This window comes from Hippichthys cyanospilos, chromosome 11 (assembly GCF_059441005.1).
Source record: "Hippichthys cyanospilos isolate Australia breed blue-spotted pipefish chromosome 11, RoL_Hcya_1.0, whole genome shotgun sequence".
NCBI lineage: Eukaryota > Metazoa > Chordata > Actinopteri > Syngnathiformes > Syngnathidae > Hippichthys > Hippichthys cyanospilos.
Window position 1 is genome coordinate 19,691,892 of NC_142379.1, and position 24,707 is coordinate 19,716,598.

The 24,707-nt window shown below is 38.8% G+C and overlaps 2 protein-coding genes and 1 long non-coding RNA gene across 3 annotated transcripts; 2 read left to right on the forward strand and 1 right to left on the reverse strand.

Moving 5' to 3' along the window:
- Positions 1–1,786: 1,786 nt before the first annotated feature.
- On the reverse strand, positions 1,787–13,251 carry rps6kb1b (ribosomal protein S6 kinase B1b). Its single transcript, XM_088427076.1, has 15 exons — positions 13,086–13,251; positions 12,123–12,166; positions 11,925–12,045; positions 11,769–11,837; positions 8,490–8,637; positions 6,816–6,873; positions 6,610–6,710; positions 5,029–5,119; positions 4,838–4,928; positions 4,628–4,735; positions 4,463–4,525; positions 3,861–3,938; positions 3,527–3,634; positions 3,327–3,439; positions 1,787–2,607 (listed from the first exon to the last, which is right to left on the reverse strand). Exons 1-15 carry the CDS (start codon positions 13,152–13,154, stop codon positions 2,352–2,354), a joined length of 1,518 nt encoding a protein of 505 aa, XP_088283202.1. The 5' UTR covers positions 13,155–13,251; the 3' UTR covers positions 1,787–2,351.
- LOC148416276 (uncharacterized) lies at positions 6,411–9,201 on the forward strand. The gene is made up of 2 exons (XR_015867170.1): positions 6,411–6,919; positions 7,009–9,201. It is a non-coding gene; the product is annotated as an uncharacterized LOC148416276 (long non-coding RNA).
- Positions 13,252–13,613: 362 nt separating the features above from the next.
- tubd1 (tubulin, delta 1) lies at positions 13,614–24,655 on the forward strand. Its single transcript, XM_088427676.1, has 8 exons — positions 13,614–13,919; positions 14,020–14,167; positions 16,596–16,812; positions 16,884–17,115; positions 19,326–19,490; positions 21,094–21,222; positions 21,321–21,504; positions 22,109–24,655. Exons 1-8 carry the CDS (start codon positions 13,769–13,771, stop codon positions 22,221–22,223), a joined length of 1,341 nt encoding a protein of 446 aa, XP_088283802.1. The 5' UTR covers positions 13,614–13,768; the 3' UTR covers positions 22,224–24,655.
- The last annotated feature ends 52 nt before the right edge of the window (positions 24,656–24,707 follow it).

A 24,707-nucleotide genomic window follows, 5' to 3' on the forward strand; every position in this document is an offset into this window, starting at 1 on the left:
GTATTTGTACTCTCACCAATACACCCTGAAATATGGATTTGGCATTCTAAATATAGCTCATTATGCTCATAACACATCCAACTAAATTTAAGTAAATTTACAGGCTGAAAATCATCCCAAAATATATAATATTGCTTGGACTTAAAAATGATGACATAAAAACGTTCTCTGCATAGCAACAGTAACACCAGCGCTATCTCAAGGCAACTAAATGAACTGCATGTTATCAACTGCTTCAAATATAATAAATGTAAAGGGTTTAGGAGTGGTTTTTGGGCTGTATATTATAATGCTCTGTAACGCGCGTTAGTCATTTGTATCGATTAAAATATGATTTTTCACCAATGGGGTCTTGCGTGGTGCACGTGCAAAGAGGCCTTGTGACAACAGTACCTGCAAAATCCAGGTCTTTTTGAAGCTTTGCACAGATGGTCCTTCAATGCACACCTTTTTCATAAAGTACTCAGCATTGACCAGCCTGAGCAGATGAACTTGCAAGCCCTCGTACCACCCATGCAACAGTAAATACACACTGACCTTATTCACTTGTTTAGCTTGGTTTTGGTAGGGGATTTGCGCCGAGTCGGTCATGTGAACAGCAACGTTTCATTTGTTATGTTTCACTGTAGAAAATGTCTCGTGAAAATGTGTTTGGGAGCACACAGTCAGACAATCAACTTCAGCAGTAAATCATTCATCTGCGTGCGGAACTGTTATGAATACCGGTTTCCCAAGGAACCGATTTGATGGGAGGTATGGTTGCATTATGTCAGTAAAATGCCTGTTTTGGCTCCTTCATTCACGCCACTCGAGTCTTTCGCACTCCGCTACCCTCGTCAGAATAAGCAGCTACATGGGTAGAGGAGCGGCTTCAGTAAACATGACGTTTCACTTCCTGGTTGGAAGTAGCAGTACCCTAAAACTCATATACGTAAGAAATGTAATCAGCAACGTGCCAAAGGTATCAGTAATTTATTTATGCTACTGTAGAAAGTTCAAAATATGATATGGCCCTTTTAAGCATTAATAGATTGTAAAATTCCACTGTACACCCATGATTTCCACAAATTGTTATCAAATTCCACAACAGTATATATATATATATATATATATATCATAACAAGAAATAAAACTTTAAATGGTTCTTGACCACTGGATTGGGCATTGAAATGCCCCGAATGTTATTTTTTTAATGGTTAATGAATCGGGCATGTCCATTCATTGTCAAAAGCCTGCATATTTGACTGCAAAAACGCTTTTTGAGGCAAGTTAATCATTTGTAATTGGTGATTGAATTGGTCGCAAGAAATAGTTGCCATTTTTACATGTGATTTTAACATTAACTTGTAGGCGTCAAATGATCAAAAAACACAGAGGAAAAAGGGTGAATTTCTTGCTTGATGTCAAGACAAGTGACTTGAAATACATCAGATGTCATTAAATGTATTGATAGATGGCTGTGTGAAGTGCTGCCCCACGCAGAAGGCACGCCACTTAATTTTTTTTAATTGTAATTCCTTTTGCTTAAACAGGAATTTTAAAACGTCCTCTCAAACAAGTGGGCTTGATGCAAATTAAAAGTAATGCAGCCTAAGCATTTTTTTTTAAAGAGCATTCAACTGGAAAGTATCCAGATCAACTACTGGCACCAGGGGCAGCAACACCGAGATATTTCTTCGTAATGAATGTCAAATGATAATAATTCAAATCAAATCCTGAAGAATGAAGCAGAACTGGTCTTCCAAGCACACTGAAACCATATTACACCTTGAAAGGGTTAAAAAGATTTGACAAACATAAAAGATATGTTTAATTTAGGCTCCCGTATTCATAATTGATGCATAGCAAAACATTAGATGAAAGCTACAGCCACCAATACATCTCTCATCAACTACAGACCTAATTGCGTCATTTTCCATTCAATTAGGAATCATGGTGTCCTAGAAATATGAGCAACTTCTTTAATGGCATTCACTAAATGAGCACAAAGCACTTAGATGTCCTCTTGTACAGCAGAAAGCGCTTTCTGCAAAAATCTCTTGCTGTACCTCCTCTGAACGTCTCCGGTCCTTCTTAAGCCGCAGCTGGGAACAATGAGGCGGCGGGGTGGGGCGGGGTGGGGAGTCCTAATGCTGGCATGACAACGATGCAAGACGGTAAACACTGATCGATGAACCGAGGCACGCTGGCATCCCGGTCCGGCTCCCCGCCGCCGGGCTATTACAGCTTGTAGTGTGTGTATGAGAAGATTCCATTGACATTATCTCCAGAATCCATACCTTTTTGCTCTGCTTCTTAAAAATATCAACAAAAGAAAAAGTCAGGAAATAAACGTAAGGAGGTGAGCTGGGTCATAGGTTCATACGTAAATGCTCGGGCCTTTTGGCCACCACGGGGAACGCTTGTTGCTTAATCTGAGCCAGGTTGACCCCGGCAGGCTGACGAATGGGAAGAGGGGCGGAGGCCTCCGAGTTGCTGGTTACGTCCATCTGCTCTGGAGCGGAGCCTTCCATCGCCTGGTCCTGAGGAGACTGGAGGAGAGTCGGCCCTCCGCTGGGGAGGAGGGAACTCCGCGGCCAGCAGTCCCCTCCTGAGAATTTGACCGGGCTTGAGGATGGATAGAGAGGAGGAGACATTGAGAGATGACGTTTTAATACGATGTGACCAATCATTCAAACGTAAAGAAGCGATTCAATACTATCATTCACGTGACAAATCGCAATACAGTACTTTCATAATTATTACCTAATACGTATTCTGGCGCCTCTAGTTATCATAAATAGGGGATGATTGTATAAAATATCTCGGTCTTCAGAAAAAAAAAGGGACCATAATTTCACGAGAACACTACATATTACAATTACAATTTTAGATAAGAGTAATGGGATAGTTTTGACAATATTCTTAACATGTTCCAAATGTATATTTTAAGCGTGCGGAACTTCGGGGTTATAGCGTCAACAATTTTCTCTGTCTAGCCTAAAATGTGGAAATACTGCAGCATGGTGAATATTTTTCAGATGCTCTGCATCAGTGGCCCTTGTTCATTTTCCTTTTTGTGGCCCCAGTGCCCTGCTTTAACCACAACTGCATGTGCACACAGCTACTATTGAGACAAATAGTAGTTTTTTTTCAAAGGACTTTTGTATGATTGTGATTTTTGGATTGAAAATTAAAAATACCACAAGAGATATCCCTGTATCAGCAATTACAACTATTAAATCTGTTTGAATATATGCAAAATACACTGACCGCACCTGACATGACAATATGACCCAAATGAACAAGTGGACGAGGATTTTGTGCACTATTCATTAGACTTTTACCTGAGAGGCGTTCTTGGGCTGCCAATAAATCGTCGAGGTGAACGGATTTTCGGCTCAAAGGAAAACTTTTCTTTGATATTTTCCAAGACTGACGGAGCCACATACGTAAAGCCCTGTGAGGAAGTATGACAGCCATTGGAAGCAGTTGAGCTTTTATTTCCTGCTCAAGACACCGTAGAGCCGAATTGAGCAGAAGTTACCAGGAAAGCTTGATTGGCACTCTCACTAAGCGTCGAGTCATCAGGGCTGTCGACCGGCGTCTGACTGGTGAATTTTGAGTCAAACTGACTCACGTCTTCAGCTGATTGCTACAAATTCAGAGATGGAATGGATCATGAAAAATCTATGTACAAATACATTGGTTTTCTGACTTTCAAGATACTAAATTTCTCTCACATTTTACTGTATAATCATGACCTGGAAGCCCCCCCCCCCCATTACAAATATCACCTATGAGTTTATTTAGCACAATGAAGTCGGCCAGAAAAAGCCTGAATGAATAAAACAGGTTCCAGATGGAAACACACTACTCACCAAGAAAGGTTTGAAGGGAGGCTCCACTTTACGAGCTAGCAAATCCTCCCAGTTGATGTGTCGGAAGAAGGGATGTGCCTGCGGGACATAACCACGCGCTATGAAGATAATAGTCAAGATTTCGGGTCATAGTGCTTCTGTGTATTTTATAGATATACGGTAGAACGGGGTCTAACATTTTGACAAATTTTAAAATTATTACATTTTAAAAAAATGTATTAAACTGGTTGAATTGGTGGCTTTATTGAAGAGTCACTTGTACTTTTGCAATTTATTATAAAACAAACACAAATTTACATTTCTTTTAATTAATGACCCAATTTGCTGTCCTTCCTCGATGTTACAGTGGCTTCTATTTAGATAATGTAGACAGACAGCACACTATCAACAGCGTCCAGAGGCGGCGCCATAAGAAAAAGACTAAGCCAAACAAGGCACAAATCTGTTATGGTTAAACGATAAAATAAATGAGTTCCAAAACACACAAATTATTTCACGAACCCCCGAGAGTCTGCGGACCCCACTGTGAGAACCACTAGTGTATGTGAAGGTCTTCACGGGATATGCTCAATTTACCCTTTTTCTTATTTTCAGACGCTCACCTGCACCTCGGTGGCATCACCAGCGCCCGCTCCCAACCGCGATGAGGCGTTTCTTTTAAGCAACTGCGTGCACATTTGAAGTCATTAGAAAAGCATCATCAAACAAAGTCATGTCATATTGACACCTTGAGGTAAAAAAAATAAAATAAAAAAAATAAACGCTACCCGTTTTAGCAGGTCCCTGGCTTCCTGTGTGAGGTAGGGTGGAAGGCTGAGCTTGCACTTCAAGATTTTGTCGATGGTCTTTTTGCGGTTTTCGCCAGTGAATGGCGGCTACAGATAGAAGAAAATATTACTCAATCTCTGTAGGGATCGCACTACATAAGAATTTGTAATTGTAGGCAAGAAAAAGTCAATTTTGTGAATTACACTGACCGCCCCAGTGAGCATGTCATACATCAGAGCACCCAGACTCCACCAGTCTACAGCCCTGTTATGTCCGCTTCGCATTAGTATCTCTGGGGCCCTGTACCAATAAGAAGGCATGAATTACTCAAAATACAAGAATGAATTTGTGGACAATTCAAAAATGCATATTAGTTGTCAAGTAGCGAGGAGCTACTTACATGTATTCAATGGTACCACAGAAAGTGTGGGTGACTGTACCGTCGTGAATCGACTCTTTGCACAAGCCAAAATCTGTCAACTTGACATGGCCTGAAAGACATACACACTTCTTTAAAATCTATCATCCGATTGCTGAAAACCTTATACATTTGTTGTACGCAGTGCAATGAAAAAATTCATACTATACAGTGGGCCCCCGTGTTACGAGATTCATCGGTTCCGCTGTTGGGCTCGTAAGGCGAATTCACCGTATGGCGGGCAAAACATCAAAATTGTACATACATATTAAAATTGGTACCAAAATAGTATAGTAAGTGCTACGTATATTTAATGTACATGTATACAATCAGACAACATAATAAATAAAATATATAGGAATGATTTAGTTACCTTTGAGTGGCGCTTGTTATGCCCATATTCCCTAGTAAGGGTAGCCTAGGCTAGGCTAGCTTTGTATTTCTTGATTATCTCCAGCATCGTTTCCATATAAATCATCGTCTTACTTTCTTTAACATCACTGGCAATCTTGGGACCCATGGCTAACCCATTCAAGTTTGAATTAAGCAGTAAAATTCACTATAAATACGGTTTTGTAACCACTCCCGATAGAACAAAGCTTTAGCCTTTTCGCCATTTTGAAACGGGTGAGGCCGACCAACAGAAGACCACCATCTTCGTGAGGAGACGCCGAACAATAGCAGACCAGCATTGTAGTGACGCGTTGCAAGGCTTTGACGGCAAAAGAAAATACGTGCAATTAGCTAAAAACACCTGCAGATGGAGACCAAACACCACAAATGCAGCCAAGCCCCTAGGGTCATGACAGTTGTTTTTGTTACAAAACCGGGAAAATACCATAAAGAGGGGACGCAAAAACTCCGTATTCCACATCAAAACATGAAAAAAAATGTAAGCCAGAGACGCAGTAACACGGGGTCCACTGTATTTTGCTCAGGCAAAAGATATTTTGCTCAGGCAAAAGATATTTTGCTGCTTTGACGCCCTCTGGTGGATTCTTGCCTTTACTGTTAGGTTTAATTCATTGCATTTCAGTCATGTTTTCATCTGCATCTGAGAAGCCCTGTTTTGTTGGCTGTGTTTGCAAATGTTTCTCATGCATCATAAAAAAGAAACTGTGTTTTTGCTCAGCCATCTCCACTAAAAGGGGCAGCACTGGACTCACTATCTCACAGTCCCCGCAAGCAGAGTATCATATTTAGCCCAGGAAGCCCCCACCAAAAAGCATAAAAAGCAAATTACCACACTTTAGTGGTTGTTGAAGCCTTGACTTTTAAAGACATGTTGCAAGTTATATAGCATGATAGTGGCTTTGCATTCAACTAAACAGGTCTAGATTTCAAACTGAATCAGTAATTTTGTCCGTAAACAGACTCAATATAATTATGGTTCAGTCTTCATACTTTGTAATGCTCTTGTCTGGTGATGTGAGGTGAGCTTTTCATTATAGAAAATTGAGTCATTGGCTCACTAAAGGACGCAAAACACCGCATTAGTAGTTGATTGCAGTAGTTGGTCCAACAAATGTGTCATCTGACCAATATCTTAAAACTCCCACTCACCTTGATTGTTTAGCATGATGTTCTCAGGTTTTAGGTCTCTGTAGATGATGCCCTTCTGATGCAGGTGACCCAGAGCCATGGATATCTCTGCTAGGTAAAAACTACAAGGAAAGACCATTCCCTCATTCACTCGTCAAAGTCAACTAGATTGCCTCCCTGAGCACATGTGCCACCCCCACTTATTTATTTATTTTTAAACTTCTCACCAGGCTGTGTCTTCCATGAAAATGCCCTCCCTCTCCAGCTGCATGAACAGTTCTCCTCCTGCAAAGAAAAACACAGCAGCACGAGTGAATACGCACCTCACCAGGTAGCCCGCCCTTCACTCTTTTGCAGACAAGGACAATTCAATGATTTCCACAACAGTAAATTGTGCAATCTTTACATATAAATGTCCAGAAATTATGCTGGGAACATTGAGTCTGTCTGTCCCTCCTGACTACAAGCAAGACGTGGCCGACACCCTGGATTGATACCCAGCCAATTTCAAATATGTCACTGAAGTGTGAGATGCATGACAGCTGTTAATGTCGCAAGACATCATATGTAATACATGACACGTAAGTGATAGATGAAATGAAGTGAAGTGGCGGAATTAAATTCATAGGAGTGAGACTACATTGTTCGCGTAACCCAAAACTAATTGTTCTTTGAGTGTAGGTGCGAACGCTCAAGAGAATGTTTGGTGTGTTATGATACTCTTGTAAGTAAAATGCCTTGATACAGTGATCCCCCCTACTTCGCGGTCAACGGGGGGTGTCAACCCACCGTGAAGTCTGAAACCCGCGAAATAGGGTATCAGTTCCTAGATTTCTATGTACGCCCCAATATAGCCGCAGTAACCATAAACAATCCCTTTTTTTGTATTTTGTGCGTATTTTATTTCCTTTCTCCTATTATTTAACATTACATTATCCTTATTAACATTATTGTATATTCATTAAATAACTAATATTACTTAGTTTGTTGAGAATTTGTTCTCAGGACTGGTTATCTGCACCAAGACTCCGGTGAAAGACTACGCAAGTCATCATGTTGAACTTCACATTTATTTTGGCTCATGTATGGTGTATCATGTAGTGTCTGTTGAATAATAAATCAACAACAATCTTAAAGTCAGTCAACTAACATATAAACACTTGCCGAACTTTAATCTATGAATTTACTGTATTTTTAGCCGACATCAGCGGGTTAGCAACAACTACTAACTATAAAGTGCAACCTCTACACAAACGAACACATAAACAGAATAAACACTCATCGCTTACTAAAGATAGGCAGTAGCGTGCGTTATCAACATAAGTGATAATAAACTATAAATGTGAGCAAACGTTGTCCTTCACTACGTCACCGCAACGAACCGAATGACGCACAGAGAACATAAAACAGGAAACGGAAATGCAACGTGACCCGACAAATTAAAAGCATGCATTTCAAAATAAGATAACAAACGTCACGAACTCTAACGCTTGAAGAATTCTTAACATAGTTTTTAACTAATATTACTTAGTTATTTGATGAATACAGTACTGTGTAATGTACGTTTTTGCCTTTGATTTTTTTCAATGTTTGCACATTTTTTAAATTATTTTTAATTTTGAAATATTTTTAATTTTTCCTAGAAAAACCTGCGAAGTACTGAGACCGCGATATTTGAGACCGCGAAGTGGGAGGGATCACTGTATATCCATAATAGTTAATATAGAAATCCATCCATTTAAAAAACTGCATGGACAGTTAATAAAATTGAGATTTGAGAGTAAAATTCTGAGTTCTATTGTTCGAAAACCCAACAAAGGTCAACTGCATTCTTTTTCAATTCTTCTTGAGATGTGCCACTATCTTATTTGTGTGTCAGGTATGTATATTTTTGCACTGACCGCTCAGGTACTCCAAGATGAGGTACAGCTTCCCGCCTGTCTGAAAGGCGTAGATGAGATCGACAATGAAAGGATGCTTCACCTCTTCCAGGATATTCCTTTCTGCCTTTGTGTGGGCTGTGTCCTTGGCGTTGCGTACAATCATTGCCTGTCACACGTCCAAGAACAATACCAACAAAACATTAAGCTATTATACAAGAAAATGAAACATTTGGCTCACTGTAATAGAGGAGTGCGAGGTGTGTTGAGTCACTGATCGATGTCCACATAGATGGGGACATTTGTTAATAATTGCTAACATGACAGATAAAATGTTTATCCTTGTTTTTTCATGGTACCCACCTGTTCCCAATTAGTCTGATCACATTTGGGATGTTCCAATTAGGTGTTTGATGAACTTTTCTCAGCTCTCTCAGTATTTTTTGCCACCTTTCCCAACTTCTCCTGAACATGTTGCAGCCATGAAATTCTAAGGTAATTATTATTTGGCAAAAACCAATGAAGTTTATCAGTTTGAACATTAAATATGTTGTCTTTGTAGTGTATTCAATTGAGAATGGGTTGAGAAGGGTTTTTAAATCGTATTTTGTTTTTATTTACATTTTACACAATTTCCCAACATCAACCCAATCCGGTTTGTATTTTACAATGACCGATATTAAAATATGACTCCCAGTTTTCACAACATTAAACAGTTAATGATTTATGGTGATCACAGTTGACCTTTGGACTGATTATTTCAATTTCTTCCTATGAGGAAAATTTACTCTCAACATATTCCAGGTCTAGTAAGTACTGTATTATGAGTGACCAACTATCTCCAAGTGTATTTCAAGCTCTGTTGTATCATCTGGCATTAAACTTGTATTGTACACTGCCTGGGCATGTGTTCTTGAAGTAACTGTGGTCCAAAATCTGTCATATAATGATATACAGTATTTGGACAAGCAAATACAGTACCATATTATTGAACACGCATTAGATTTTATTTATATGTTCATTGTATTGCAGTTTTAAAACTGTATACAAAATATTAAAATATTGTCACTAGCTAATCAGAAACTTCAGATGATCATTCATTGGTTTGTAAATCTAATATTGCTGCATAAAGTTTATGTTTACATTGTAGCATCTGACTTCTCTTATGGTGCAAGTTTGAAAAAACAGGAAGGGTTTTCTCATCTTGATCTAACACAGTGTAGATGTCACTCAAAAAAACATCAAGCAAGTTAACAGTAAATCTGCTTTTTATGGACGCTGAACAAGAAAACTTTCCATCTTCCCAAACAAATTCTTCAACAAGTCAGTGGGGTTGTTGGGGCCAATCAAGGGGAAGTCACTCGAGCATCAAACACAATCTCCTGAGGCAGGCTGTTTACAGTGCCAAGGCTGCAGCAGAGCAATACACTTGGCAAACTTCCAAACTAACCCAGATACTTTACCAGCACAAAAAAATGGCTTCAAGATCAAACAAAAAGCCCCTGAAATTGTACAAAGCATAATCTGTGGCAGGGGCAGGTTACTGTGGCAAAACTCATTCTAACGACCACAATTCATGAAATGACATCAGAATATCACTTGAAAAATATTTCATTGGCTTGGGACATTGGAAGAGAAATAAAAGAATATACACTAGACTAGATCACAACGTTGGAGTAAACAGCATCACCGTACACATGTCACTCAATAAACGCTCCGGTATTGTGTTGTTTTACGACTGCAGGGATTTTCGGAGGTTTCCCTGAAATCTCTGCAACTCAAAGTTATGAATGGCATAATGTCATTTAAAACGTTTCCTGTTTAGTTGTTAAAGGCTTGACAATGGTGACAACTTGACCCCAAACAGTACAGTGATACCTCTACTTACGGACGTCTCTTCATACTTAAATTTCAAGTAACGAAACGCCTCAACTGGAAAATATTGCCTCGTTATGAAACAAATTTTGGGGTACAAAGGTAGAAAATAGAGTTCACTGAACGCAACTGGCGGCTCCGAAAGTTCACTGAACACAACATACTCATACCTGCTCTGCCATTGGCTATTGCCTAGCATCTTCCTGGCATCCCATTGGCAAAGAGGGACCTCTAACGTATGTGTCTATGAGTCTATGCAGTGTCCTCATCATTCGCCCCTCAGGCCATGAGGTGTGCCCATAGTTTTATGTTCATATACAAACTTTCATAGTATTCACTATGGACTCCAAGAAAGTGATATAGAAAAGAGGAAAATAAAAATAAAAGAAAAGAGCTTCTTTGTCCATGCAAACTAAGCAAGAGATAATAGAAACGTATGAAAAACAGATACATTCGGTTGATCTCGCCAAAGAATATGACCGTAATGTATGTACAATCACCACAATATTAGAACAAAAGGAAGCCATAAAAGCTCCTTCCTCAGGCCTTGCTATAATATTGAAGTAGATGGAGAGGTTGTTACTTGTGTGGATAAAGGAGAAAGAGGGGGCTGGTGACACAGTGAACGAGGCAATAATTTGCGAAAAGGCAAGTGTAATTTTTTTTCATGACCTCGTGAGGGAGGATGCAGGCGAGGGAACAGTTGCTCGAAAACACCGGTAGTTTAAGGCATCGAGTGAGTGGTTCGAGAAGTTCAAAAAGAGGACCGGAATTCACGCTGTTGGGCACTGTGAGCCAAGTAGCCTCGATCACAAAGGCTACGTTGCACAAGATGGGCCTTTTTTGGAAAAAGATGCCTTGCCTTGGACATTTTCGAAGACTTGTGAAAACAAACACGACAAAAGCAAAAGTCAGATGTTCTTTACAAAACGCCAAACAAAAACCACTTTGGTGAACCACAGAGGGATAAAAAACATGACAGAAGTTAAAAGGTAAATGACCATTATTTTTATTCTTTACTCCTTTGTTTTTTTCATTATGCACACCTCTCATTTGTTGGAAAGTAGTCTAATTGTAACAAGTATTTGTTACATCTTTTGATGCATTTTTATGCTTCATAAAACATATATGTCTGAATTTTGGCGGGCATGGAACGGATTAGGGCATTTACATGGAAAACGCGTCTCATTTTAGGAAATGTTCTAGTTGAGAAGTTTCCTCCAGAACCAATTAATTTCGTAAGTAGACGTACCACCATACTTCCTAAAGGAGAAATGATCACAAGGTCTGAATAAACCCTAAGTCGAGTAGCATTCTAAAATTGTTCCACCGCATTCATATTTAAAGTTCCATCACATGTATTCATAACGATGAGTATATGATGTTTTACAGGCACTGTATTTAAGAAAGAAGACAAAGACATACCTTTTTTAAGACTTTCATGGCAAATATTTTGCCTGAAGCAGCTCCGACAACTTTTCGGACTTGAAAAACCTGCAAAAGGGAAATAAATGGAAGATCTTGGCAAAGGAATAAATAAGAAGAATTCAGGTCAATAATTTTTGCCTTTCCAACACACACCTTTCCATAACCTCCTTTTCCAAGAACTCTTAGTAGTTCAAAACACTCTGGTCTTATATTTTCTGTGCCCTGATTGACATTGTCTTCCGATATCTCTATCTTCTCGCAACCTTCCATGTTACTGCAAAGAGACATCCAGCACAGCCAGGCATGTTTTGGTCATACAATCTCCGGCAACGACTGATATTTAATACTTACAATTCAAATCCACTGCACTGGTCCATGATGTCATTAATTTGTGCCTGGAAGCAGAAGTTGATGTCAAGCAATCAAAAGATTAAGATGTTTTTGTAAACAATTAATGCCCTGCTTGGTCCAATACTTTTTCAAAACATGATACAGCATAAATAACACCATAAACACACACACATATATATATATATATATATATACAAACACACACACACATACATATATACACACATATATACATATATATATGAAGCAGTTTTTTTCTGCATGCCTTTACAGAGAAGGTGTTTTTTTTTTCACTTAGCTGTTGAGTCACAACATTGTTTCCTCAACATCAACATGACGCAAGATGTTCAGCAAAGGTCTAATTTTAAACATTCTATAATTGAAAGAAAAAACAAGTTTAAAACGTAAGCTTGATTTTAACAAAAAAAAGATAGTGCTATTAACTGGGAATTACCTATAATAGCTGATTGAACATTAATTTTTCATCGGGATATACAGTCCACAACAAAAACAGTAGTAGCGTGATAGTGCATTTACAGATTCCTACACTATTCTCTAGAGCTCAACACAGAGCCACTCGGTCACCGTATGCCAAAATAAACTGTTGCACACAGACACTTTTATCAGTGCTGCTCAGTGGCCAAGTAAGGCTGTGCTTGCACAATTGCAACATGACAACTAAGGCATTAAAACGCAACGGCGTCGCGGATACACATCAGGTGGAATGTAAGTAGACTAATTCGACAGCTCCCCAAAAATGTAGGTTAAAAGTTGCGAACGTGTTAGCTTGTGCTAAGTCTACCCATGAGGAGGCCCGGGAGCTCCAGCTACGGGAGTAGGCCCACGGTGTTCCGCAGGCAAGCAGGCAGGCTAAGCGGCTAACAGCTAGCTACTGTGCATTAAGAGTTTCTGCTGTGCCATGACAAGCCGCGCAGCTACGCCCAGAAGCTTCGTTTAAAGTACCTCGTCAGTCTCATCATCGGACACATTTTGCTCCGGCTGATCCAAATCAATGTCAAACACTCCGGCCATGGCAGCGATTCCTACTGTTCGCTCTGTCACAAACCGCAGAATTTACGTCCCCCACCTCATGGACAAACACACACCGCCGCCATGACCGGCTACTACACTGAGCATGCGCAGTGCTGTGCACGGGCAAAGGGGCGGTGGGCGGTAACCAAAGATTGTTTTTTGCTTTTTTCTTTTGGCAGTGTCACAACGTCGAATCAAAATTAATGCAGTGACAAAACGTCGGAATCAATAGATTTGTAGCAGGAATTAAAAGTGCCAATAAATAGATGATCTTGTAAAACGTTACAGGGTTCGGAATTTTAAAAAAAAAGTAATTAGAGACAATAAACAACAACAAAAATAGCCACATGTTTTGATTTCAAAATAATGATTTCCCTACAATAGACTTTTAACTTGAAGATTAGTTTAAAAAAAAATATTTAAAAAAAAATCCCACCTTCACATTGCATAGCAAAGACTACAATGCATTTATTTTGAAAATCCAACAATCGCGTGCCGGAAATCCGCTGTCAAGGCGGCAGCAACTAAACAATACTTGATTTCGAAATTCAGACATGGCACCGTAGTTGGGAGTAGCCAATTGATTAGTTCTAAAACTTAACTTTGATGAAACAATGTCGGTGGTAACGGTCCAGTTCGGTCAGTGCGGCAACCAGGTGGGTTTGGAAGTGTTTGACACGATCTATACTGACGCTCAGGCGTCTCAGGGGAAAACATACGCTATGGCCAGCTGTGAACGCTTCTTCCATCAAAATGAGGCTGGAGGTAACATCTCACTTCCCACTGTCGCAGGGTTTGTCTCTCAAAATATATACTTTACACTCAAAATACAAATGTACATTTTTTTTTTTCATTTTTGATGTAGACCTTGTTGCCAGGGCTGTGCTGATTGACATGGAGCCAAAAGTCATCAAGCAGAATATCAGCAAAACAGCCAAATCTGGCAAGTGGAAGTATGACGATGCATCAAGCTTCAACCAGAGGCAGGGGAGTGGGAACAACTGGGCAAATGGGTGAGGTCCCTTTCATTTTCATGACATTTGCAGAAAGTGAAAATTACACACGACAAATGCAATCGTTAACAAACGAATTTTAACCCCTGGGTGTTTTTGGATTTTTCACTGACCAGGCCTTGTTATCACCAAACTTTGGCTGACTTTAAAAAGGTCATAACGTGGTCAAATATAAATATATATTTTACTTTTAATCCCTCGAAATGTCCAGTGGAATCCGCACTATCTATACATATGTATTATGTACAGTATTACGAGGAATTTTTATTTTGTGATGAAAAAAATAAACAAAACAATACAGCTATTCAATGCTGCAGATTTCGCAGATGGGAATATGCCAGTGGAATATGCCAGCAAGGCCTTTTCTGCTGGCCTAATATAACTTGACATTATCATACATATAATAAACTATAATAATTATAATAAAAGTCAATTTTGTTTTAAATATATTTTTACTAAATATATATATTTTATATATAAAATGATTCTCCATATTCTGTTCTTTTCCAAATGGTTAAACTCCTCCTAAATGCTGCAGTTTTCGGGTAGAGTTTTTAGCCGATTAGAATTCAGCTAACGTGTGTTGCCATGCAGACATCATGGCAGACTTCATGTCTGCTTGAGTCAAGAGGCGCTAGGATTTCACTTGAATAGTTGAAGGCTTCTGTGCAATGACATATTTCGTACGGGCCCATATTTTTGTTAGACAGCTGAAAGAGCCAAATAAGCCATAAAACCGCCTTCAAGAAGTAAGTGGACACTCACTGCTGGAAGGATATTGATCCACCATGTTAAATGTTGGAAGTAGTTAAAGTTATTTAAGAAAAAAATGGAGGGGGGGGGGCATGTTGCTCAACCAGTGAACATTAGCTCATGAGCATAGGGTACATGGAAGCCAGAACCGCGGATGTTTTTTTTTTTTTTTTTAAACCCCACAATGGCTGAAGAAGAGCAAAACGACAATTGGACCTATGCGACTTTCCGCATTAGCGTCCATGTCAATACAAAAGGATTTAATATTGGAAATTAAACTTAAAGACAAACTCAACAAGTAAGTCATGAAAGTCTTTCTGAGGAAAAAAAAAGAATAGATTTTGTACTGAAATTACTTTGGAACCGCTGTTTTGGGTGAGTTAATATTTTTTTCTCATTTTATGTCATTCATATTCAATTGTCATGTTTGGTTGGGTTTAGTTGTTGTGGGATTTTGTTCATATTTCTATACCACTCGCGTCTGCTTTTATTGTCTGCATTCTCATTAGTTTGATTTGGTCTACCTGTCTGGTGATACTTTGTCCAGTTTTGCTCCCGGTTCAGTCCTGCCTCATTTCCGTGTTAAAACTTCCTTTTTTGAGCCACATATTTTTCAGTTTTCCTGCATTTTTTGAGTCCCCTTGCTTCCTCCTCCCAACTCACCATGCCCATGACGTGATATCTATATAAAGTTGCCATTTTTAATTTAGCATACGATCTTGTTAAAGCTTGCCTGCTCTTGGTGGACTTCATAAAACGCTGTGGACAAATAATTTCAAATTATTATTGCTTATTAAGTTTTAATTGCTGATGCAGGTTAATTGATGTTTAAATGCTCTGAAAAATAGCCTGTGTAGCCCAGTAATGCGTACATGTGCGCATAGGGGTTCTAATCACTGAAGGCCTAAGTGTGAAATGTGATTACAGCGATCCCTCGTTTATTGCGGGGGTTACGTTCCAAAAATAGGACGTGAAATCCGTGTAGTCAGCTTTTTTTTTACAATTTTACAATGCAATATACAATATACTTTAAAGCCCAAATTTTATTTAAAACAATAGTTTTAATATTGTAATCAAGGTTGGAAACATTGTCACTCACGTATTTCCCATAGAGCGAGGGATCACTGTAATGCGAAAATCTGAGAAAATACATGCTAAAACATCGGGTTTTCAATAAGTCCAAAACTGACAATTTTTCAAAATTTTTAATGGCAGTAAATTAGCCCGGCATGGGCTAAAATTGACACCTTTAGGATGTATTTCTCGACCTCCCATTTGCAAACATTTAGAAGGGGGCACTGTGGCATATTGGAAGTTGACATGTAATCATGTCAGTCCTCGCAATATTTTAGCCTCCTCGTGGTTTTTTTTGTACGCTTTTCCTACCCCACATCCAAAACATTTACAGGCCCGAGTTGTGTCAAAAATTTCCCCCAGGGTTTATATTGTAAACAGTATTCGAGTGGCTAACATATCTGTCTCACAGTTCTGAGGATCTGGGTTTGAATCTCAGCAACGGGCATCCGTGTGGGTTTTTGCATTTTCTCCTGATGCTCTTTCTTCTCACGATCCAAAAACATGAATGACTGTTGGTTGATTGAAAATGTCTCAAAAAAGATATTATGCATGACCTCCCCAATATCACCGGTTCAAAAAGTTACAAACTTGTCTGCAGATTTTGCATCCACGGCCCCCGTCACAGAGAAGCGGTGGAAGACATCTTGCGGCGAGAGGTGGAACGGTGTGACCGGCTATGTGGTTTTTTGGCCATGATGAGTGTGGCGGGTGGGACGGGCTCTGGAGTGGGCACTTATGTCACTCAGTGTCTGCGGGACACTTACCCCAAATCCTTCATTGTCAATCACCTAACTTGGCCGTACGGGACAGGTGAGGTACGAAGACTTGGATGAGCACGCGCGAGAAATGTGTTGTTCCAAAGAAATAACCGCTCTCTGCCTATTAGGTGATTGTTCAGAATTACAACTCTGTATTGACACTGGGTCACCTCTACCAGTTGTCGGATGGCCTCCTGGTGCACGAGAACGACACGGTGCATAAGATTTGCAGTCAGCTACTCCATATCAAAGACATCTCCTTTGCTGATATCAACAAGGTGATCGCTCATCAATTGGGCTCCGTCTTTCAGCCTGCGCTCATCAGTGACTCGAACGGAGTTTACAGCAGGAATCCTCTGGGTGAGAAACACATTGCCTTATTTTCAGCGTAGGGATGCATTACAACAAAATCCTGCATCTTGCTACCAATGAACTATGAAGAAGTGGATTAAGGCGCTTCCTTTTGACAAAATTGCTCCGTCTATCTTTTTTACAAATACAGTAATCCCTCGTTTATCGCGGGGATTACGTTCCAAAAATAACACGCGCAAAGTGAAATCCGTGAGGTAGCCAGCGTTATTTTTAATTATTTTACAATGCAATACTATAGAATAAAGCCAAAAATCAAAACCTGTTTTAAAGCCCCAAATTTGTTTAAAACAATCATTTTAATATAGTAATACAAAGTTGGAAACATTGTCACTCACATATTTCACAGTCCCAGCTATGCGTCCTCGTCCTGAACCCGCACATTGTTCTGCGCAAAAAGATTTTTATAAACGGGTATGCCCGGACATTGAATTAAAATGAATCATAACAATACACTTGAAATTTCAATTTATTATAAAAGAAATAAAAGTCAGATTTCCAAACCTGCGCATTTCTCCGTTGCTGTCTGTCTACACAGTGTGTGTGTTTGCTCTCGGCACACCTATGAGTCACGTGATCGGCTCCCAGAGAGCAAGCTGTCAATCAATGTGCTTACTAGCATGTTCGCACAGGGCAGTTAGAGGAGAGACACAGGAGAGACGAAAGCGAGCTTTTGGATCCTCTTGCCTTTTATAATAAATTGACAATTGAAAAACCAATACAGTACAGCGTCAATATTTTATTTAGAGACAACAGTAAAGCCCCCGAGCCAATCAGGATCCAGAGCACAATGCGCTGTAAAACATACCCACACTGTAAAAAATCCGTGAAGCAGCGAACCCGTGAAAGATGAACCGCGATACAGCGAGGGATTACTGTAAACGATTACCAAGTGAGTTGAGTATTTTTGTTCGGGTACTAGCAGTGGAGCTTGGAGCATCTACAAGCAATTTTAAAAATCAATGTAAAATTGCTCACCATTCCATCTAAAATGGATTTTTATATTTTTTTTAATAAAGTATTAAAATAACTGAATTCTTTAAGATCAAGGGCGGCTCGGTGATGCAGTAAATAGCATATTCGCCTCACAGTTAAAGGGACCCAAGCTCAAATCCTGCAGGCTCTGGCCTTCCTACGAGAAGTTTGTCTGTTCTCCCTGAGCCTGCGTGGGCTCTCTCCGGGCACTAAGGCTTCCTCCCGCACTCCAAAAACATGCATGACAGGTGAATTGGACATGCTAAATATTTCTTAGCTGTGATTTGATGTGTGAATGGTAGTTCATCTCTGTGTGCCCTGCAATTGGCTGGCAACCAGTTCAGGGTGTCCTCCGCCTATTGCCCGAAGCCAGCTGGGATAGGCACCTTCAAGCCCGCAACCCTTGTGAGGATAAGCGGCTGTAGAAAATAGATGGATGCAGTTTTTTAAGCTCAGAATCTTTTTTTTTTTTTAACCCCTGAGTGTTGCCAACACAAAAAATTCTATTGCGCCTCATTCACGAGTTGCAGTTGAAAGGATGAAACCAAAAATTGTGAAAAAGGCATGATAAAACATTGGGTTTTCAATTTGTCAAAAATTGGCAATATTTGCAATTTTTAATGGCAGTTCAAGAGACCGACATGGGCTAAATTTGACACATAAAGGGTGTACCTCTTGACCTCCCATTTGAAAGCATTTAGAAGGGGCGGCAGCGTGGCATATTCAAAGTCGTCATATTTTGACAATCTGCAATATTTTAGCCTTCCTGTGTTTTTTTTTTTATGCTTTTCCTTTGATATAACACATCAAAAAGCCCATGTTGAGTCAAAATTTCCCCCAGGGGTTTAATAATTATGGGAGCATAAATAATGAAAATGAACAGTGCTAAATTTTAAATTTGCCATATTCTCTGAAAGGTCAGAAAATAAACTAGTACACATTATTTATATGTATTTTTTTTTTCTTAGAAAATCTCAAACAACTAATACATAAACTATAATGCACAAGATACAAGGAGCTCATAATATTTAAATGCGGTCACGCTTTAACTTCTTTATGTTTTAAATTATGAGCTAAGACATGTATTGAGTTGCAATTAGCTAAAGTAGTGTTAACAAAATGGACCGAGCATCGTAGAACTAATTTGCCCAACAGCACTGCTTTCCTTGGATTATTTACAGGCTGGAACCAACCGTCGTTGAACGTGATTTCTGCTTTCCCCTCAGGTGAATTTGTGAGCGCCCTCACGTGCCACCCGGAGTATAAGCTTCTCAGCATGAGCACCATACCCCAGATGCCAAGTTCCTCCATCGCATTCACCAGTTTTAGTTGGTCAGCTCTGATCAAACACCTGCACCAGATGCTAATCTCGAACACCAAGATGGAGGAAGGCAAGTGTAGACACAAATGGATTTCATTAGACCAGTAGCTTGACAAGTGAAATTTCTTTAGTACACATAGTCCAGCAATTGTTTTAAATTTCAATTTTCCACTTCCTTTATGTACAATGTTGTGTTATCACCCTATTACCACATTTCTTTGTATACAAGAACACCTCCCTCCTTTTTTTTTACTTCAATTTGGGTGAATTTTACAAAAATGCGTACCCCTGACTTCAGTGGTCACGCAGATCATGGCTGTCCAATTACAAAACGTGTGTTCATAAAAAGATGAAATTACGGTACTTTTAGATGCATTTCTTCACCGTATATCAAAAAAAATAGGAGACAAGTGCATGGCAATGTACGCGTGCATGTACGTGGACGCCCTCTCCTTCCTTCTCGTTATTTGCACAAACATTCTACTTACTCTTCCACTCTTCAGACCTGTCCTGTTTGTTTGAAATGGAGGTCTTTGGATATGATTTGCTGATCATCTTACTTGGGACGTTCTTTACCCAAGTTATGACTGTTGTGAAATCAGAGCGTAGAATGTTACCCTTCACTGTTTCTCGCCCCACCTGCCGACATCCAAACCGGCTTGTTTAAGCACATGTTCAAGGGCTGTTAGTCAAGCCATCTTTTCCTTTTCATAATGCATCAAAGTCTGCCGGAAATATTACCTACGCAGCCTTGAACAAAGAGGCAAAAAGGCAGCGCTTGGGGAAAGTGCAAACACGCTAAGATGCATACTATATTGAGTTACAGGTAGGGCTGCACAATTAATCGAATTTTTTTCGCGATTACGATATTGGTTGCCACGGTTAATTAAGCTCATCCTCTGCAAAATTAACATTTAAAATGTCAAGTACTTTTTTGATAACAAGTCAAATCAAGCATTTTGTCATCCTACCACCAGGGGATGTTTCCCACGTGTTTGCATGACAAAAGCATCTACTTTTCTCACCTAAATAAATTATTTACCAGTGTGAAATGGTGTTGACTTTCTTACCTCATTCCTAATATATACTGTGCTAGCTGTCAATTGAGACCCAATTTGAAAAATCCTGAAAAAAATCATTTGAAATGACCAAAAATTACATTTTGACTGCTGATTAAAGTTTGCTTAAAAGTAAATATTGTGTTTCGTTCTAAGTAGGGTTATTTTTTTCCACTCAGCAAGTAAGTTAGCTGCGTTGCCCTGTGTGCCATTTTTTGCCATGTCTCGGGCGGCGTGAATTTGTTCTGATTATTTCCTTTATTTTAGTTTATTATTAGTATTTGTAATGATCAAGCCTTGTTTATACACTGCTTGTTTAAATAAAAAGACAATAAATAATGTTGGACCAAACATGATGACTAATCATGATTATTATTTTGGCCATAATTGTGCAGCCCTTGTCAAAGGTATGTATAGTCATTTTAAGCCTTTTAAGTGACATGATCTTACTTATTTCTCATTCAAATTAGTTTAATTCAAACACAGTTATATGGAGAAAATTGGTCTGGTTTTGAGTTATGTGGGTATTAGTCAACCCCTCTCCTTTTGGCACTATTCTGACATTGTAAATCCATTTGTCAGCGGTTAAAAGTGACATAAAACATTTGTTGGCAGGCATAAACTGGCAGATGCGTCCTTTGGCTGTCTCGGGGCGGACGAGAGGTCTGACCGGATCCAGCGTCAATGTTTCCTTGGCCAATCTGCTCATACTGAGAGGCAAAGACGTGTTCGGCGCAGAGACAGGTTTGACATCACACTTCAACACACGCGTGTTTAAAACCAGCAGCTTTCCATTCAAACAACTAACATGGGAATACAAATTACCATACTTACCATACTAGCGAACTTCAACGACGCAGCCCTGTACAGCTCATGGCTGCCACCCAAAGACGCTTTCAACGTCTGGAAATGTCCCGTGTCATGTAATAAATATGAAAAAATGGCTACGTTGGTCAGCAACAGCCAAGCGCTGATAGAACCCTTGGACGACATGGTGAGAAAAGCTTGGAATATGTTTGCTGCCAGGTGAGTTTGCCCTACGTTTTCCTCCTATAGGATTAAGTAAAAAAAAAAAAAAAAAAAAAAAAGATACTGTACAACAATGGTACTCAGTGAGACAGTGAGAAATAAACAACAAATGAAATAGCGTAATGTGCCGTCAATGTCTGGTATATTTAACTTTTGTTATTCTTTTAAGACTACACTGTTAGCGGTATCATCTGTTTTATTTCACTCATTAGCGCAGGAGTATTGCGTCACCAATGACAATTCACTTTGATGTCAAACAACCAAAGAAAAAGGCGCTCCACGGTTCGCAAGTCTTGCGAAGGTAGTTGATGTTGCATCGTCAGAGTTGGTTCAAGGTGGACAAAGTTCATCTACAACTGTCCATGTTGCAAGGAAATATTTTACATTTTCAAAATTTCCTCGCGGCTAGAAAAACCTTTCGAACTGTTGGCGAAAACATTTGGGGACCTTGAACAAACCTTGCCATGAACACACATTTGCTACCATGTTCTTTATTTGTGAAAGTAATTTTAAGTGTTATTGTTTTTTGTTGCAGGCCCTTTCAGGTCATGTATCTTTTTAAGTGGAAGTTATGCTAATTGTTTTTTTTTTTTCATTGCAGGGCCTATATTCATCAGTATGCAAAATTTGGCATCTCAGAGGAGGATTTCCTTGAAAATTTTACATTTGCAGAACAAATCATTTCTAGCTACAGTCAACTGGGCTGTAATGGTTAGCTTTTTCGTTAATTTTTGTCATGTAAAACAGTGGTTCTTAACCTTTTTTACTCATGTACCTCCTGTAAAATATGTTTTCATCCAAGTATCCTGTAACCAGTGCAAAGCATTTTTGGTTTAAAAACGAAACAAAACAAAACAAAAAAAAAAAACATGCCATCATTTTTTTATTTTACAACTTTAGAACCGAACAAAAAATATTCAACATAAAGTGTCCTCTTTTGGGTCATGGAAGAGATCTGTTAACAAAAGGAAACAAATAACTGACTAATATTTGTCTACAAAATATAATTAAAGGGTCAGACCTATTAAGATATATAAATTAATCTGGTGATCTGTTCACAAAAATAAATAATTTACTTATTTATTAATAAATATGTCCACCAAAAATATGCACAAAATGTCAGACCTGTTCTCAAAACGAAAAAATTATGAATACATTTTTGGATCATGAAAGAGATCTGTTATCAAAAGGAAACAAGTAAATTATTAATTCATATTTGTTCACAAAAAGTACTGAAAATAAAAGGTCAGACCTATTTTCAAAAAGATATAATTATAAATATTTTTCTACAGAAAAATATTAAACCTAAAGCGTCAATTTTTGGGATTACAGTAGATCTGTTCACAAAAATATATAATTTACTTATTAATAAATATTTGTCCACAAAAAATACAGTACACAAAATGTCAGACCTGTTCTCAAAACGAAAAAATTATGAATAAAAATTTGTCCACAGAAAAATATTCTACATAAAGCGTCTTCTTTTGGGATTACATTAAAGATGTGTTGACACAAATAAAACTAACTTCATTATTAATAAATATTTGTCCACAAAAATATAATCAACAAATCACCCTTCCTCAAAAAGATATAATTATGAATGAATATTTGTCCGCAGAAAAATATTAAACTTTTGGGATGATAGTAGAGCTCTGTTCACAAAAATAAATCATTAACTTGACAGGTAACGAGAAGTGGCACGTGACAAGTTGGGTCGAACCATTCAAGTATGGGGGACAATCTGGCTTTGAAAAATAATGAAATTGAATAACCTACTGGACATAACATTTATTGTATGAACGTATAACATTTAATTAACTCGATTATTTTGTTTGATTTAAAATCTTGAGTACCCCTTGGAGTTCCTTCAAGTACCCCCAGGGGTAACCGGACCTCCATATGAGAACCACTGATGTAAAATGCTTAACCTGTGTGCCAGTGACAAGAATTCTTATCACGTATGTTTTTTTTTGAATGGATAGATGACACTCCTAATATTTTGCCGATTGAAGGCTGTTATAATGTAGTTGTATACATACTCAAACTTGTTATTTTGCCATCAAAAACACATTTTCACTGTTTTTGTTCATGCTGTATCGAATGGAAGGACTGTTGAGATGTTTCAGGTGCTGCTAAAAAAAATTGCGTCACAAAAAGCTCATTTCCTCATTTTGTCCAAAGTAGCTCGGTGTCAATCAAATCACCTAGTTTCAAACAGTGATTACTACAGAATGGAATAAGGTACAATGTTACTTTTTTTTTTCCAAGGTAAAGAATGGAATCCAATCTCCCATATGGTACCATCAATGTCAACATCGTCATACAATACAATATTCCGTCATCCTTGAAAAATGCGTCAAAGTGTTGGAAATCGGCTGGCACTCTCTGGGTTGCCTTTTCAGATAACGCTTGGCACTGAAAGAGTTAAGAATGAGGATTCCAAAAATAAATACTGGTCATGGCTGGTACTTTGAGCAACAAAATAAATGTATTTGTGCAACATACAATCTATGTACTACAATTTCAAAAGAACAACATTATACATATTACTTCAATCAATTTATTGGTTTTAAGCATTCAATAGTGTTAAATGCAAACAGGTCATTAACCCTAGTACAGTGCACGCGTTACAAGTACGTAAAAGTCAGCTGAAGACCCACAACTTCAGCCAGCTTACAGACCACTGTTGCCATGGAGACTTAACAGCCAACACCAGTCTGATAAGCTAGCTGAGGAGGTGGAAATTTGATGGTCCAGAAGCGGGGGCTGGAACAAAGAATAAGAGGTCAACATGAACTACCAGACACGCGGATAGCAACCATAACTTGGACGCGGCCACCTGGAGAGCCGCACCACTCACTTACCTGGAAGACGATTATTTCTTCAAGCGGCATACGCATTTCCGGCCGGAAGTGAATCACACTTGGATACAAGTGTCATTGACATTAGTTTATATGGGATCCAATTCAAGGTCCAATTTAATAGTACAGAATTTGAGATGGAACTAGTTGCCTTAAAGTACAGTGTCACTACAAGTTAAATTGTCCCTTGTTTGATCAGGGGAGACTCAAGTCCACATACTGTTAGATAGAAATACATGAATGCATCAAGTTCATGATTAAGATATCTACACAATGTGCAAACCATCAACAGCACATCTTACATGGATATTGCTTTTTCCTTTGTTTTTTTTTTTTTGG

Coding starts and splice junctions, on each gene's coding strand:
- rps6kb1b (XM_088427076.1), bottom strand. CDS start 13,154: ATGGCCGGAGTGTTTGACATTGATTTGGATCAGCCGGAGCAAAATGTG. Junction 12,167..13,085: donor CCGATGATGAGACTGACGAG/GTACTTTAAACG, acceptor TTCTGCTTCCAG/GCACAAATTAATGACATCAT. Junction 11,838..11,924: donor GAAAAGGAGGTTATGGAAAG/GTGTGTGTTGGA, acceptor TCCCTTTTGCAG/GTTTTTCAAGTCCGAAAAGT.
- tubd1 (XM_088427676.1), top strand. CDS start 13,769: ATGTCGGTGGTAACGGTCCAGTTCGGTCAGTGCGGCAACCAGGTGGGT. Junction 13,920..14,019: donor CCATCAAAATGAGGCTGGAG/GTAACATCTCAC, acceptor TTTTTGATGTAG/ACCTTGTTGCCAGGGCTGTG. Junction 19,491..21,093: donor GAACACCAAGATGGAGGAAG/GCAAGTGTAGAC, acceptor ATTTGTTGGCAG/GCATAAACTGGCAGATGCGT.